Source organism: Rhipicephalus microplus, chromosome 7, assembly GCF_043290135.1.
Source record: "Rhipicephalus microplus isolate Deutch F79 chromosome 7, USDA_Rmic, whole genome shotgun sequence".
In the NCBI taxonomy this organism is placed as follows: Eukaryota; Metazoa; Arthropoda; class Arachnida; order Ixodida; family Ixodidae; genus Rhipicephalus; species Rhipicephalus microplus.
In genome coordinates, this window is record NC_134706.1 from 138,018,423 (window position 1) to 138,036,337 (window position 17,915).

The 17,915-nt window shown below is 44.5% G+C and overlaps 1 protein-coding gene across 4 annotated transcripts in view; it reads right to left on the reverse strand.

The window, feature by feature from the left end:
* The window catches only part of LOC119180428 (uncharacterized), a 112,345-nt gene continuing 94,430 nt past the window's right edge, over window positions 1-17,915 (reverse strand). For 2 of the 4 annotated variants that reach the window (XM_075869777.1, XM_075869779.1), the window contains one exon: window positions 1-17,397. In XM_075869777.1, coding sequence (XP_075725892.1) covers window positions 17,080-17,397 — 318 coding nt within the window. In that variant the 3' untranslated portion in view covers window positions 1-17,079. The other 2 variants (XM_075869780.1, XM_075869782.1) reach the window with 2 other exon arrangements.

A 17,915-nucleotide genomic window follows, 5' to 3' on the forward strand; every position in this document is an offset into this window, starting at 1 on the left:
TACAAACAGGACATTTTTGTGCTCCAAGCGCACTAATTCTTGCTCTAAACTTCCATTTTTCCTGCTCCCAAAGCTGCCCCGAAATGCCAAAAGCCACTTCCACCACTGCAAAGGCCTATGTAAAGAAGTGACACTATTCGCACTATTTTGCTAAACTTGCCATCGTATCTTACCAAAACAGCAGTGAAAGAAAGGCCACCTCGAAAGAGGAAGTCTGAACGTGATGCTTTGCCAGTGCAGCGCCAGCTGTGCACAAGTGCTAACTCGACGGTATTGCACACAAATACCGTAAATACTCCGGATCCAGACGTTGCAGCATCAAGGCCAGAAGACAAACAGCTCCCCATCGAGGTAGAAGTTTCTTCTTCAGAAAATCTGCAAGAAGACCACAGGTCTATGTCTTTATTTTGCTGTCTTGAGATACCATCACCGCACTGCACTAAGCACAGCTTTCCAGATCACAAAGACATTGTGTACTACACGTTCGTTTTGACACCAAAGAATGAAGTACGATTGTAAAAAGTGGCCGTTTTCTTTTTTTGAGTCACGCATTGCAAGCTACTACAAAGCGTTTGTCAGAGGTACCCTGTTGGAAGAAGGTACCCTGTTGAAAGAAGGCAACAAAGAGCTAATCTAGACCACATTATGACCATATTATGCAAGGGTGTACTGGGAACCGACCACCTAACCCTCCACACATTATTAAGGCTCCCATGTACAGCTGGGTGCCCAATGTCGAGGACCAGGTCCTGGATCGGGCAAAGAAGGCAGTCGAGACCTGTGCTGGGTAGGCTCCTTTGCGGCAGGCTCCTCTGCACCTTTCCCTGTTAGGATAAATAAACTTTTTCTCCTCCTCCTCTCGACTTCTTGTCACAATAATGGCTGGTCAGGATATCTGGAAATCAACAAAACCAAAGAGAGGCTTTTACTGGAGTATTACTGGCCAGGATATTTTAAAAATGTGGAAAATTGTCTAGGGTCTGGTGACGTTTGTCAGCGAGTCGGAAAACGGAGAGATGGGCACAAGGCACCTTTAAGGTTGGTTCCATTATTCACGAAGCCATTCCGTTGACGATGCAGGTACCTTTTGACTACGCTCTGCCCTTCGACAAGGTTTTCGGAAGGCATTCGGTTGAAGGAACTTACAGTTCCGCCAAGATAGTCAATGCCCTGTTGTCAACATTTGCACGTGCCTGTTTTGCTGCAGATATTCAGGCAGACCAGGTACGGGTGCCAGAGAGCAAGAGGATTTACTCGCTCCAAGCTGGTGTATGGAATGTTACGAGAAAATGTGGGAAGAAACAGGTGAAAGCCCCATACTAGTGAATTACACCTTATAATTGCTTGATTATTTGAGGGCCCGGCAAAAACTGGTAGAAAACATCCTAAAAGAGGACCAAAACAATGCAAAGGCTTGCTATAACAGGAATGCTAATAAATGAACATTTATACCTGGTCATATTCTCATGGCCGTCATAAAAAAACAAAGTCGAAGTACAGAGGGACGAACTCGTTAAAGTTACCGAAAAGATTTCGGAGACTAAGCACAGTTTGAAATTTTTAGGAGAAAAGAACAAAGGGATAATTTAATACTCCAATCTAATGTAAACTTGTATTGGATGTGAAGAGTTATATTGGCTTTGAAGAGGTTGTCAACATGATAGCCAATGCATCAGAAGAAGTAATGGCAGAACTTCTACTTTTCGAACTAAAAGCTCACGAATCGCTCAGTAGAAGATGTCTTCAATATGTCAACCCATACAAATTAAAATCTCGATGCTCTCGATGCTAATTCGGTCAATGATCTTTTCTTTGAAGAATTTCACCAATGCTTCAGCAACCCATCAAGGAGAAGAATGTCTATTACTCAAGACGTTGAGACGACATCAGACAATCCTGTCCTAATCAAATTGTACCGTATCCCACCTCGCCATTGAGAAATAATTGAGGTAGAGGTAAAACCAATGATCAAGCTGGGAATCAATAAGCCAGCAGACAGTGATTACACTGTACTTCTTCAGTGATACTTGTAGAAGCGAATGGGAAGGAGTGTTCTTGTGTGGACTCTTGGAAGTTAAATGCGATCACAAGGGTCCAGTTCTAACCTAGACCCATCATAGAAGAACGAATGGAATGGGTGAGTGAATGGGTGAGCTGTATTTTTCCCTCCCCACCATGTACCATGTGTTATTCAATGTAATCCACTCCCCTCTGTAATGCCATTTGGCCCTGAGGGTATTATATATAAATAAATAAAAATAAAAAATAATTAACATATGTCAACACTCGACTTGCAGCTTTGGACATGGGAACCTTCCAGTAACCGGCAAGGCGCTACGCAGTTATCAACTCTTCGCTTGACACGTTTCTGTTGTCTTGCAACCCCTGCTGTGATAAAAGCGCGTTGGGGCATTTATGTTTGCTTCACATGACGCTACGTGTATCATCATTTCTTAGCCTACCTAGCGTGGCATACATAGGTCCCGTGACCCATGCTGGTCAATCACCCTCGTTCCATCTCCTTTTAAACAGCCTGAAAAACTGCGAGGAGCAGTCTCCTGTCAGCTTCGCCACAGCTTGGTCCAGTTTTGTCGCTTGGATTTCCGGTTTTGTCGGGCTTCGCATGCTCCAGCCCGACAAAACACATGGCAACGAGGTACCGAACGTGGTTTTACAGGCAACGCCAAGAAGAGCACGACGTGAGTGACAAATTACGCTACGAGTCGCACTTTTTGCTACACAATCGCTGACTTTCCTGCACACTACAATGGCCTGACCTTTCATTCTGATACGGCTCCCTGCAACGTAATCTACAGCTTAAGCCTACTGCCTGTTTCCTGAGCACATGGCAGCTCTCTTTATAAATCTGTCTTGATTCCTTGACGAGCACAGCATGCCTTCCATTTCTTGGCATATATGAAAAAGAATATTCAATGTACAACTGAAATGGGCCGGCAGAAGCGGCTGGGAAGACAAATGAAGGCCATCAGTGCTTTTCTGTGAAGTCGACGAGATACTTCGCAGTAAAGCAACTCCAAGCGCAAGGTAGCCAGAATGCTACGCACACTGAAAGTATATCGGCACAGGCACGGTTTTGAAGATTAAAACAGCGGCAATGACGAAATACGACACGTTGCTAAAATTTATGGGCAGGCTCTTCGTCAAGTGGCAGGCCAGCCCTTCTTTTCTAGCCAAAAACACCTGGCCGGCAAAACGTTTTTCCAGTTTATCACCGCACTCAAGAAAAAAATCCTGTTATGCAAGTTGGGCACCCTTTACGACCACAGAATACGTGACCAGATTATTCTCGGAGCCGCAAACGCACATGTCCGGGCCAAACTACTGTACTATAGAAAAGGCCTAATCCCAGTGCTGCTGCACAGAGCCAGCAACTTTAGTCTATTGAGTCATGTCAGACTCGTCTTGACAGGCCAAGAGAAATCCTCTCGCTAGGCCTACCCAGCGTATTAAATGATGGCACCCTGAAAGTCTCTTCAGCAACTTTGAAAAAATTTTTCAGGAGCAAGTCAAGCTTGGCCTCAGGCTCGCTGGGCCCGGGCTAATGACACTAACTTTGTGTATGTTTCACCTATACGCTGCTGCCGTCAACGAGGAATGCCGGTTCTAAGAAATGCGGAGCGTAAAGATCTGCAGACACTCATCCCAACAGATCAACTACCATCTCTTCAAGGTACCCACTTCAAGTCATTTTCGCGAATCAAGATCTTCTTCAGCAAAACGAAAACGATCAAGCCGGAACAACATCCTTGGCTGCTGCAAAACAAATACAGCCCGATTGAAGTGCGCCTTGAATTTTGTCAGCTGACGAATACATGTCGTGAAGTCTCTTCTCAAACTTTCCCAAAGCTCTGTGAACTTGAGCTGAACGAAGTGAAATAAACTAACGGAAGTATTCCCCGAACGCCTGTGACCATTTGTGCAAACACTGTTGTTCTTTGATTACTTCCTTAGAATTGTATCATGACCAAATTGTTAAAGTACTCTTCCCCCCCCTCCCCCCATCTTACAACCAAAAACATTTTGTAAAAAACACTTTACAACCCTATTTTCTGTTATTGTTATGAATTCTGCTCACCCTTCTTGGACTTTTTGTCTGCAGTATTTTATAAATGAATAAATAAATAAATATCAGGCATGGGACTTAGATTGCTTATGGTAGTTCCACGCCTGACCTAAAGATCCTCGGGTGAATAACGCATCGGTAGGCTGTTCCATCCTCTATGATACTGATTGTTGTTTTGACTTGAGAGAGAACTTCCTTCGATATTGAAAATAATGATGATATGTTGTTTTCATTGGCACGAGGGCTATACTTGCCAAAGAGCACCCGGAAAATTTACATTAAAATAGCAATGATCCCTGGTTGATGGTCGCATATGCAGGATGTAAACCATGGTGCTGCTACGTGGCTGTATTCAGTCAAATTACGAAATTTTGTAGCGTCAGACTACTACAATGCCAGGTGAAAGGCGCGACTTATGTCCGACTTCCTACACAAGTGGTACCCTTAGGGGCAGCATGGGCTCGTTTCAGCTATTTTTTCTAATAATTCACTTTACCTACAGGTATTCAGCCATGGAATGGCTACTGCCATCTGAATATACAAAAAAGCTGGTGCTGTAGGGCTGAGGGGCTCTGAGGCGACCAAAGTTTTCACCATACTCCTCAATGATCTGTTCAAAACTTTAAACTTTACCCAAAAGACGAACAATGCACCTCTGAAAGGAAATACAGGCAAGTCCTAGTTACTCTTCATACGTGCTGATGCTCATAGTCCACGAATATTTTACAAAGTTCACCCTGGTCATTAAAGACTTCATGTTAATACGATAGACTCCCTTAAACAAATCTCATTTAAACAAAGAAATTGCATGAACAGAACTATGTAGGCACTTTTGGTTGGTCTCCTACAGAATGAACAATAAAAAATTTTCGTGCAATCGGAAGATTCTTTTTGCCTACATCGGTTAAACAAAACTGAAACAAGTGAAATCCAAGAATGTCCGAAATGCCCACGATAGTTGGCGAACTATGTAATAAATACCGAAGCTACTATAGCCTCGCCGAGCCAATCAAGCGATCGCAAGTATTCCTGCGTGCCACACAACGATCAACGTCTAGTTGTAAACTTCTGTAAGATCGAAACAAATAAAAACAGCAGCAGAATGCACTTTCGCTTGCAAGGAAAGTAAGGATCATCCAAGAAGTTCACCGCAATAACCTATCGAAGACAGAAATCACGAAGAAGCTCGATTTTTGTCTGTTCATGTTGACGTTGTCAAAGATACTCACGAACACAGGAAATATTGAAGGAACTTTCAAGCTTCAGAACTTCACCACGGACAATATGTAGATGAGAACAATGGCCTACAAATAACTTGAAGATGTGCTTCCCCTCTCGTCCAAGCATGCGCACAGTGCGAACATCCTGATCAGTGGCCTAATTTTGGAATAAAAGGTGAAATAGATAGCTTCCTAGATGGGAATCGATGACTTCTGGGTGAGCGATGGCTGGCTGGGTTTTTTTAAAAAGTGGCATGGTCTAGTCTTCAAGACAGTTTCTGGACAAAATGTGAATGTAAATAGAGATGTCTGTGGCCACTCAAAACAGGAGAGATTGAAACAAATTTCGGAAACCAACAAACAAAATTGTAACGTTGAAAAGATAGGGTTGTTTAGCAAAGCACTTTTCACTTTTCGAAAGGAGTCATCAGGCAGCCCGTCAGCAGCCCGAGGACTCTATTCGGACAGGATACATCACCCCTGGGTCACCATGACGAGCGGAAATATTCTCAGGCAAATGTCAAGCAATTGTCGGGCAGCTTGAGGATGCCTCCTCAGCAGCATCATCGTCATGCTAGTGCAGCCGTGTTTACTACGTCGTCTGTAAGTGCAGCCGTGTTTTCTGCGTCATCTGTAAGTCCAGCCATGTCTACATCATCGGCCTGTAAACACGGAAGCTTTGGCAGATGAGACCATTGCGATGCTGCATGCTTATGACGCGATTCAAGAGGATAGTGGGGAGCATCACACCATCACCAGGGTAATAAAGTACGAACGGCACTGCGTTCTGTTATACGTCGAGCAGGTTGTGCCAGCGTATGTAGACCTGTACTTCATAAAAATGTTTCGACTGTCCAAAAGCACATCTGTGGATCTTGCAGAAGAAATTGAGAGGTATGCCTTTCGTCCGAAATGCTTGCATTGGACGAATGAAAGTGTCAGCTGAGAAGGTCGTGCCAAACGAACTGAGCTATCTTGCCACTCAAACTACAATGCATGGAATGGGCCTTTTTCACGTAGCACGAGCGCCACCAGCCACCCTAGCGGCGAGAGGCGAAAGCTCAACTGGTGGCTTCGGGCAGCAGGTTTCCTCTCACTCTCTCGTGAACAGCGCGGCGGCGGCTTGTATTGCCTTCGCTTTGCTCACTGTGCCTCACGTGTCTGTCTTTCGGAATATTTTTGCCACCATATGATAGGGCTTCTTGACTTTCGTGAACATTCAACAAGCTCCCGCACATGGTTCGAATCATGTTTACAACGGCACACATGAAGAAGCTCCGCCACTCCGCTGGTCAGTGGAGCAGCGATTTCTCGTCCGTGCCGCAAGTGACAAGTGACGTGATAGACAATCCTTTTGGTGAGTCGCATCGCCAGCTACTAAAGGGCTGGATGTTCAAAGAAGAACGGTATGTCCGCCGCATCGAGTGTACGACACAGTGCCAACCTACCGGCCTCAGCCTCGTCGTACTGCGTAGCACATGTTTATGCTCTATGAAAGCGGGGCACTACAAACAAGTTGCAGTGTTCATCACGATGGCATCACATCTGTGCTGCAGGCACATTGCGACTGCGTTGCTGGGTGTATTTGCCTTTAATGATCTATTACGCTTATTTATTGCACTTTCCTTAGCACACATACAATGGCGATGGCGACGCTATGAACGATCTCGCTTAGACATGTTGCTGTTAAATGACCCTTTTGAGCTGAGCTTCAGGGTGCAATCTACTTGTTACGGTCGCTATCGAGATATGATTTGTGCGTGATCACAAGAGGGAGAAACGACCGAAAGTGCCAGTGAGCCGCGGATGTAAAAGATTCGTGCGATTTAACAGCATAAAGTGCGTGAAAGACTTTAGTGCTGCAGAATATTTTGGTTAAAGAAATAGGTTGCAGTCATGGACAAGTCGTGTAATGTAACGAACGGATAATGCTGGTTTTGCACGTTGACTGAGTATAATCTGTATCAAACTTATCGGTGATGAACGGCTCGTTTACACTAAGTAACGATGGGTAGGGGGTCGTGCCACAATGGTACAAGACTATTTACCGTGTAAAAAGCGCTTCTAGTTACATCAAATATTAAACCATTCACTGAGATGAAGCTGCTGCTTTAGACAACTTGAAGTTGTGAATGGTCTGATCTGTGAATAAAAAATTCAGATAGGTTTCCCCAAGCACCATTGTTTTGTTTGTTCTTTGCATATCCTGTAGCCTGAGCCAGAAATGCCAGCACATTGCTGCTCAACTGTTTGCTTTTCGTGGCATCCAGACACCGTCCTGCACAAGCACTCCATGTAAATGTATGGCACCAACACAAGGTGAGCCTATGACTTTATTTACAACTCAGTACAGCTTTGTTTATGAAGTAGGCCACAAAACACTACAAATGCTGTGGGTAAATGTGATGAATGAACAAAGATTAAACATTACTGTGCCATCTGCAATTGTTTTAAAGCTCTGCTCAACCGCTTGTGAACTTAAGTAAACTGCTTTTTAATGAAGTTAGCTTGTATTAGTGTGGCACATATAAAAAGCAAAAAAAAAAGATGAGAGAGTCGTCTTTCCCCCTTTTTATTTCATAGGTACTGCACTAATACAAGCTAACTCCATGGATAACCAATGACACAGACGTCTTTCCCCCCTTTTTATTCAATATGTACCGCACTAATACAAGCTAACTTCATGGATAACCAGCTGGCCTGAGCCTCAAGATGCTTTTTAATGTGTATTTTTCATGTAAAAACATAATAATACAGCAATGTGTCAGAGCCGCTAAAAACCATGCAATATGAGCAGTTGTGAAGCTTCTTACAAGTACAGCAACTTATTTATTTTCAGGTCAGGTTCAGCAGATTCCTAACCCACTGGCAGAGATAACCTTCAAGAAGCACGTTATTAACAAAACTGTGCACGAGAAACCAAAACACAAACTTCAACCAAACGACACGAGGATTGAGCCCCAGTGTTTCAATAGATTTCAAAAACAGATGGCTGCACACACACCTGAGGTCATCTGGAATCGTTACATGACTAAAAAACCAGCACCACTGAGAAACACGAGCCCCATAAGCGACACAGAAGGCCTGCACTCGCTGAAATCCCTCCAGTTTATCGACGAGTATTTCGGGAAGCTGGTGCCCCTAACAGCCGCTGAGAGGGAGGAAGTGCACCTGAAGACACTGGGACAAAGCCAGAATCCCACATGGCGAGCTGAAAGAACAGGCAGGCTGACTGCACTAAACTTTCGTCGAGCTCTTCACTGCCGGAAGCCTCAAGGGCTGGTGAAAGAGATTCTGTATCCCCTGTTGTATGGGTACAGAACGAGGCGAAGGCAGTAGATGCTTACGTGCATTTGATGAAGCTGTATGAAAAAGAAATTCAAGTTGTTGAGACATGTGTCCATGTGCACAAACAGCATTGCTTCGTAGCGGCATCATCTGACCTTCTGGTTATAAGGAAGTGAGACTGGACTACCCGAAGTTAAATGGCCTGCTTTGAAAGCCAGTGTGAGAATCATCGATGCTTGTAATGACAAGGCATTCTGCAGTGAAATAATAGACGGTGAAGTGACCTTGAAACGTGATCATGCCTACTACTACCAGATCCAGGGACAACTAGGCGTGACGCCAACACCCTGGTGTGACTTTGTCATTTGGACTAATCATTCTGAGCACGAGCACAGCAAATCAGTTGAGCGCCTATGCTTCGATCTCGCAGTGTGGGAAGACATTATCAAAAGACTGCTTTATGTGTACAAGGCAGCAGTAATTCCAGAGCTGCTATCACGGCGTATTAGATGCCTTGGATTTTTGTATACGACAGGCACAGGGTATGTGTCATACCGCAAGCACGCCCAAGGCTTTTACGTTATTGATAACTTTGACGAGAATAAGCTTAAGTTGAAAATATGAAAGCTATAAATGCATGCATGTCCGAATAAAAGGCACTTTGAGCGAATTTATACATCTTCATCATAAGCAAAGTGCAGCATGCACAAGAATTACTAACAAAAGAGAAGAAAACCCCACACTATCACTGTTTTGCACTAGTGTTATTTGCCACAACGAAAAAAAAAAACAATTTGCTCTTTAAAGTAACTTTAACAGTCTGTAGCAACTGCCAAGATTCCTTTTCAGTGCATTGAATAAATGTACTGTCCACTTTCTCATTCTCTTACGTGGTGTCTGCCATTATTTAGTAGCGGTAAAGTTTGAAAGATAAGTGCATGTAGTGAAATTGCATTTGCGATATCTAGCATGTTTACAGGTATGGGTGTGTCCAATATATGAAACTCCTTTATCCTTCTTATGACCCTTTCGATGTGAACTCATGAACTTGCAACATGTTTTCTTACTTCAACATCTTTAGCACTCATCTGTGCTTCCCCAGGAATGCGAAGCGGAGGCATATGAAGGGAGACACAGGGTGGCAGAAGGTCGTTTATTATGAACCCCTTGTCAACCATTATGCCATGTCCAGATTTAAACTAGTCCAGCACTGCAGACTGTTGGACAATAGCTCTGTCACTTGTTCCTCCCCCGTATAATGGTGACACAAAGCTTACATAACAGTCCGGTGTAGCGCCCACAAGACATTTCATTGTATTTGCAAACTTGTAATGAGAAAAAATTCTTGGGAAGTTAAGCTTGATAGCTTTTGTATGCGGATTTTTGTCGTTTCAAGTATTATGCGTGTGTTCGGGTACCGTGTAAAATGAGGTGGCATTTCCTGTTGCACTTCAGCAAGTGTAGGGAAGCTAGTTAATTTAGTCAGCACCTTTTGCAATTTCAGTACCCCTTTTGAAAATATAAGACTGACTGATGCCATTGAAATGGAAAAGCTACGAGCAACCTCTCGCGTTGCCATATCTGTTGTGAAGTGCACCAGTACGGCAAACATCTGCTCGGAAGCACTGATTGTCCTACTGTTTACGTCTTCTGCGAACTGAGGGTCGCTTTCCATAACTATATTAGGTATGGAATTAAACACTTTTACAAAAGGCAGTCCTGTGAAGTATAACATGTCCTCGGTACCTTTCATGTTATTGAGGCACAGTGTTGTAGCCTTCAATTTGTAGTAATGTGCCTACAACTGATTTTTTTTATCCTGAGTAGCTTTTAGCTGCCCTTCCTACTTTTGCACTTTTTTTTCTCTGCATTTAACTGTCTGTCAAGCAGCATGATGCGCTCTAAAGAGTAATCATCTGTCTGGCAGCTCTTGTCATGGTCACTTGGCATGCTAAATGCTGTTTTGGTGTCCTTGCAGATCATAGAACCAGACTGCATGAGTTATCTGCACCACGCGATGGTGGTCCTTGAGCCGCAGGTGGTGTAGATGGCCTAACAAGTGGTTCGCAATCTTGTATATCACTTTGGCTTTCCCCTCTGTTTTGCAGTGTCCACTGACCAACAGGCTGTCCAGATATGCCCTGTCCATATTGGTGTTGTGGGGTTGTTGCACTCGAACTTGCTGCTATGCTGTGCAACAGCTGATGTAGCTTGGCTGCTTGCACCGTTCTGGCTTGAGGCTGATAAATGAAATTTAGATCTACATTACTTCATTCAGTATTACAGTTTTCTAATGAAAATATAATTGAGTTTAACTTACAATATGGAAAGACTTTCTACTTTTAACACATATGTGCGCAGTGTCCTAAATGTAGGACGCTTTTTTAATGTGCGCTAACATCTCTACTTTTTTAAATGAACAGTAGCGCCACCCTACAATGCTTGAAACAAGCATCCGCCTTGATGTGTGCAAGTCTGCACTGTGCTTGTCCTTCGTTTTGCCGCGTGGTGGACTCCACTCTGCGTCCGAGCACACACGCTGTACGGAAGACGCCATGAAGCCGAGGAAAAAGAAGTACTGACAATTTATTCACTGTCGAAAAACTTCAATAATGTGTCGACCGCCTCATAAGAGTATGTATATTAACTAGGCTCAGTAGTGTTGTTCAATATGCAGGAAGTGATAAGTTACAATGCGCTAAACATAGCCGTCCTATATTTAGGACACTGGGCAAATTAGGCGTCATGGGGCGGTGTAGGTGCCCAGAAGCAACCGCTACGTAGTTTCACGATGTGGGTAAGCACAATAGTGACGATAGTGCTTCTTTCATGCAAGGCTTGTGGACATGTTATGCCATCTGGTGTATTATGGACGAATTGTTGTTCTCGGCGGGTATTTTGAAAATAATGTGATAATATCCTTGTGTTCGCGGTTTTTTTTTCGCCACACTGTATGGATCCTACCTCTTTCTCTACAAAAATACAAAAAATGCACTGGCTAACATTTACGCTGAGTAGATAATATGAATTCGACCTGATCACGTTTTATGATTTTTTTCAGGGAGGCAATACCGTGTCCGGTGTTTTATGGAGAAACAGCGCCACCAAGAATTCTGAACGATGTGTTAGACCTTGTTGATGCTGGTGGCAGCGGGCCATCCACACTGGCAATATTACCGCCGGACAATTTCGCAACCACAGTGACTGACGAAGAAAGCGGGGATGAAAATGACACTGACATGGCTCGCTTGCCTGGAAGCGTCCTTCGAGCGGAAAATGTTGGCCTGGACAATGCATCAAGTGACGACGACGAGGGTGAGCCAGCCAAAAAGGTCGCAAAATCCAGCGCAAACTGGGACAAGAGAGACTTGAAGACAAAGCTACCTCGAAGTGAGTGGTTGGCAGAAGAACAGGATGGAAGTTTCCTCACTCCCGCAGATGCATTTGAGAAATTCTTTGATGACGACGTCATCGTGCTTCTCGTGAAGGAAACTAACCGATATGTTGACCAAAAAAATCGGAGCCTAGGAGTGACAGAAGAAGAAATGAAGTGTGTCATAGGCGTGCTTCTTCTTAGCGGGTACGTGCCTGTACCTCGCCGAAGAATGTTGTGGGAAATTTCTGAAGACTACCACAACGAACTTGTTGCGAACTCCATGAGGCGTAACCGTTCCGAAGCAATATTTTCGAATCTGCATGTTTCTGACAACAACAACCTGCCTCAGGATGACAGATTTGCCAAGATGCGGCCATTATTCAAGCTTCTGAATCAGAAGTTTCTTTGTACGCATCACTTTCAGAATGCTACAGCATCGACGAAAGCATGGAGAATATTTCGGAAAGCACGGGTGTAAACAGTTCTTGAAAGGAAAATCGATCCGATTTGGATACAAGCTGTGGTGCCTGTACACACCTCTCGGCTACTTGTTGTCAACTGAGCCCTACCAAGGAAAATATGGCGTGGCCCCTGAAAGCAAAAACGACCTTGGTCTCAGAGGTTCTGTTGTGGTGGACATGGTTGGCAAGCTCAAGCCTAAAAATGACCTTTGTTTTCACGTGTTTTTTGACAGTTTTTTTCATGAGCTTGAAGCTTGTTCGAAAACTCACCACTTTGGGCGTGAAGTGTACTGGAACTGTATGTGAAAACAGGATTGAAAAATGTCCACTTCCAGCAGAAAAGAGTATGAAAGGTAAAGAACAAGGCACATTCGATTACAGAGTGGACAGTGAGAGTGAAGTAATTTTGTGCCGTTGGGTGGACAATAGTGTTGTTACTGTTGTTTCAAATGCACATGGAGCAGAGCCAACGCAGCAGGTGAAACGATATTCTAGAGAAAAAAAGGCAAAAGTTGCGGTAAACCAGCCGTTATTGATTGCTAAATACAATGCCAACATGGGAGGTGTAGACAGAATGGACCAAAACATCTCCAAATACCGGACAGCCATCAGAGGAAAAAAGTGGTACTCATCTCTGTTTACCTACTTTCTCGATGCATCCGTGAACAATGCTTTGCAGCTGTATAAGCTGAAAAATGGGAACATCGAGCATCTTTGTTTTCGGAGGTGTATTGCTATGGCCTACCTGAAGAAATATGGATGCAAGCCCTCCCGTGGAAAAGCCCGCCAGTCCGCCATTCAAACAGTCAGTCGTTTTGACTGCACTGACCATATTGTTATTCCTCAAGCCAAGCAGACAAGGTGCGCTCATTGCTACGAGAAGACAAAAACTCGTTGCGAAAAGTGCGACGTGGGTGTGCACGTGAAGTGCTTCAAGGTCTACCACACCCGCACATAGCACCCGTAAAGCCCAGTGTCCTACATGTAGGACGGCTTTGAAAATAGTGTTGCCTTGAAGTGAGTGTACATAAAATAACCTGTACCTTTTGCTAAGAGTGCCAGTGTCTTCTTTGTAACAAAAATATTTGTTTTTTCATGTTTTCTTAGTTTGGGCATATATGGGTTAATAAACAAATGATCTACGGAGGCAGCAAAATGATGTAGGTTACAGTGCTGCTTAATCGTTTTATTTGAAATTGTTGGAAGTATCAACAATCGTTAGAGGTATAAAACTACGTTAGAGGTATAAAACTTCGGCACTGCAAACGCAAGCCTGTGGCTGTTTGCAGTGCCGAACATCAAAAGAGCTTCACGAACAGAATATACACTTCGCCGTCGCATCAATCTCTCAAAGCGAGCGGTGGATCTCGCCGTGCCAGTGGATCCCGTGCTCTACCTCGCTACCATGTGCTTGAAAATTGACAGTACGTAATCCGGATGCGTGATGGTACTCCTGTGAAAAAATGTGATGTTGAAACAGTTCTGTTAGTGTCACGGTTCGGTGACATAAAGTGATCCAAGACTGCGCGTAAACAAATGCAAGATCGCCGCTCTGTTGTTGCACTGTTCGGAAATACGTGAATTTATCATTTAAAATTAAACATTCTGCTCATCTAGAAATAAAGAACATGAAATCACCTCTGCTTTAGCCGATACGAAGTGATTGCTGCAGACGCGAGAGTTATCTGTCGGTTCCCTAGGTGATCCGTCGGCGTTGACACGGCGGATTGCTTGCAACCATTTCTTACATCTCGCCGCCTGACGCGTCGCGGCAGAAAATCTGAAAAAACGCACGTTTGCAAGCTTTCCGCTTCGATTGCTGCAACCTATGGCAGCACATCGCTGCAGCATCGCGAAAAAAAGAAAACAAAACAAACGCACTTTACACGAACAGCAACTGATAACGTGGAGAGCCTGCACGTACGACGCACTTGCCCACACGTCCGTTCTCGATGGCCAAGTCACCAAAAGTATTTCGAGCGCTATCCGCTAGTAGCACAGTCGTTGCACTTCCGGCGCGCGTGCGCAGAAGGCTTCCGTGAAAAAGGTACATAATTGAATTGTGGACAAATTCGACATGAGTGGAGCCGAGTGTGCATGTTGCAATGCGTCCTGCTCTTGGCTATCAGTGAAAGAGAGATCAAGAGGCTAGACAGCTACAATATCGCACAAAACAAGCGTGCATTTCCTGCGCTGTATCGATGCCATGGGGTGGAACCTGGCACTCCAGACATCAGGGAGGTTGAAGGCCATCACAATTACATACACGCACTATCCGATTTGGAATAGAGCTACAACAAGGGCAAGCTTCATTGCAGCAAGAGGGTGAAGAATTAAACGTAGACCATACAAAAATTACTCGCACGACAGTAAAGAGTCTAACCTTTGTTCAAATGGGGCTTGTTACGACTGGCCCCTGCGTTGGGATTCTCCGAAGGTTTGCGAACCTCTCTGGGAGATCGTCGACGCATTCCCGGGATAGCCTGCACCTGAGACGGCCTTGCAGCCAAGCAAAAACAAAGGTCAACGCACTGGTTTTGCGCAAGGGAACCAAGCAAGAGGAGTTGCGGGGAGAACCGGTTCTTGACCGACTGTGTCGTCGACCCACACCTCCCCATTCAGGCTCCTCCCTCTCGCCGGGAGAATTCCGGAATCTGCTTTGCGTTCCTGACCATGTTTGGGCATTTTTTAGGGTGCCGTGACCATATTTGGGCATCGTGTTAGGTTGTGCCTCTCCATGTGTTGTGAGGTGTGTTTCCCCCTCCCTCGTGGCCGAGGTGCCGGGGCCACCGTATTGGCTGACGATGCGGACAATGCGCCCAGTGTCGACAACGCGGCGCAATAAAGTGCCGAAGACGTTTTGTATCTCTCTCTCTTCTCTCTTTGGATCAGTTGATCACTTCTCAACATGTAAATAAATCTCTGTCGTTCGTTCGGGCGCTTCTTCTCACTGAATTGTCAGACGATGGATCCTGCTACGGGGCCAGCTACCGAAAACGAGACCGGCAGGACCCGGAGTCACAACAGGCTACTATTGGATGGCACAAAGCATCCTTTCTTACAGACAGGGCAAACTTCGATCTGCATCTCATTGAAAAAATATTTTGCGACGTTAAGAGACACCATCCAAACATGGTAAGGCTACAACTGAAATACATCTAACAAATGTGAAAGCAGTGAATGAAAAAAGGTCGTCAAACCATGCGCCGAACTTCTGTTCTCCAAAGAGGCAACATTCACAAGCAGACGACACGAAAAAAAAAACACACACACAAAAGCGCGTTGTCAGCTCACTGCCCACATGCTGCCAGCGGAAAATTGCTCCGGCACGAGAGCGAGTCCGTGGACAGCCCAAGAGGGAATAAGGAATGCATATGTGACAGCGTCCGGCAGGTGAGCGGAGTTTCAGGGCTGCTCAAGACCTGCCTGAGAAAAACAAACGCCTTGAGCTGTTCGCTGGCTGCCATCTGGCAGCCCCAGCAAATAATAAAAGAGGCTCCCTGACTCTCGCTCACAAGGGGAGGACCTGTGCAGGAAGAAAGCGGAGCAAAGATTATATTATGTTGATAGTAGTGACGGTGGTGATTATACTACGGTGGAAAAATAAAAGCACTCTCGCAGATTCAAATGCGTGCGTATGCTGCATGAAAGTGCCACGCGAACAGGAACGTTGAGGACCTTTGAAATAAAGTCATGCTTCACTACTTTTGTGGGCTTTGCTGAAATAGAACTTTTCATAAATGGAACAAATTTTCTTGTCTCTTCGTGTTCCCCTTTGTAGGTTCACCTATATTTTTGACAAGATGATATAAAAATTGGCTGTGGTATAGCCATATATACAACAAAAATATACTTTGAAACAAACTTTATCAAAATCAAGCCAATAGAGTGAAAAAGCTCTTGAGAGTGTTCTCAAAAAGTGCGAAAACACTGTCCCACTCTCTCATGAAAGCACCATCTCATGATTCCATCAATGGTTATTCGGTATGAAAGGGCCTAAGCAAGTAGCGCATGGTATCACTTGTCAATTAAGTCGTGAAGACAAAAGCATTGCAGACTTCATTTAAACAGGGGAAATACTTCTTGTACCTCTTGCAAGCCTTTGTAGCACTATGGCCCATTACTGAAAGGTTACTTCACGGCATGTACAAATCATTTCCATGTTTTTTTTTTCATTTGGCTGTCCTAGCTTTTGCTGTCAAAATTATCGGCCAAAGCTGCTGTCCTTGAATATGTGGAAAATTTTCCAATAGGTGTACAATATCAAAAAAATTATTTCAATACACCAATATTTAAATTGCGCTGAAGGATGAGCGGGGCGGGTTCGCAGACCATTACAATTTATTCATCCGTTGAGTTCTCGTACAAACTTATAAAACACATGAAGACTGGAAGCTAAAGTACCTCTCTGAAGAACAATAAAAAGAGAAAATTATCCAGCATTTTGATTCGTAAGCTATATCAATCTGTAGAAGTGAAAAATTCAGAAGCTAAAATAAAAAAAAATGACCAAAATTCGACGCCACTGTAGCACTAGAACCACTTTTTGAAAGAATGATAAGCGAATTTCCTTTGTGATTATGTATAATGAAGTAAGATATGTGAAACGGGGTGTTGAACCAGCAGGAGTTGACTCGGCGAACGAAAGCTTTATTGAGCGCAAGGGCTAACTGAACGCAAGCCTGCGATCACAGCAAGGCTTCTTCCTTTTCTATATTCAAGCTCCATGCCCATTGCCCTCGTTACAATCACCCCTGGGCGATGAGGGAGCCATCCTGGCGACCTAAGGACAGGTGAACACAGAAGGGTCATGGTATGGCTTGAGCCGAGAGATGTGTACGATTTCTTGTCCCTGACAGCGCTTGTCCGGAGATGCATACAGCGGCTCGACCAGGTAGTTGACAGGGGATGTTTGGCGTACAACTCGATAAGGGCCATGGTACCTGGACGAAAGCTTGTGGGAGAGCCCTGGAGGAGTAGAAGGAATCCATAACCACACCAGTGAGTTCGGAGCAAAGCTCATAGGCGTGGTTGACGCGTCGTGGCGATGTTTTCGGCACGTCTGGTCATGTGACGTGAACGCACGAGCAAGCTACCGACATTCTTCAGCGTGTGCTGCTGCTCGAGAAACGGTACACTGCAAATCATTTCACACCCTTAAGGGTGGATGTTTCAATAAATCACCCATCTTACACCTATTATTTCTGCCAAACTTATCCGCGCGGGTGTAAGTTCTGCAATTCAACCTTTTGTACCCCCATTTGTCATTCTTAGGTGTACTATAGCTATATGTTAGCAAATTGCACCCAAGGGTGTTTCCTTGAACGTTACACATATCATATATGCATATAGTTTAGAGCATCAATACATATCACATCTCAACGGATCCAATCAAACCGCATGCCGAAAGTCTGGTAAAAAGATCGATGTTGCGGCATTCGTTTTCATTTCCCATAATTCATTCGCCAAAATATATCATGCTATGT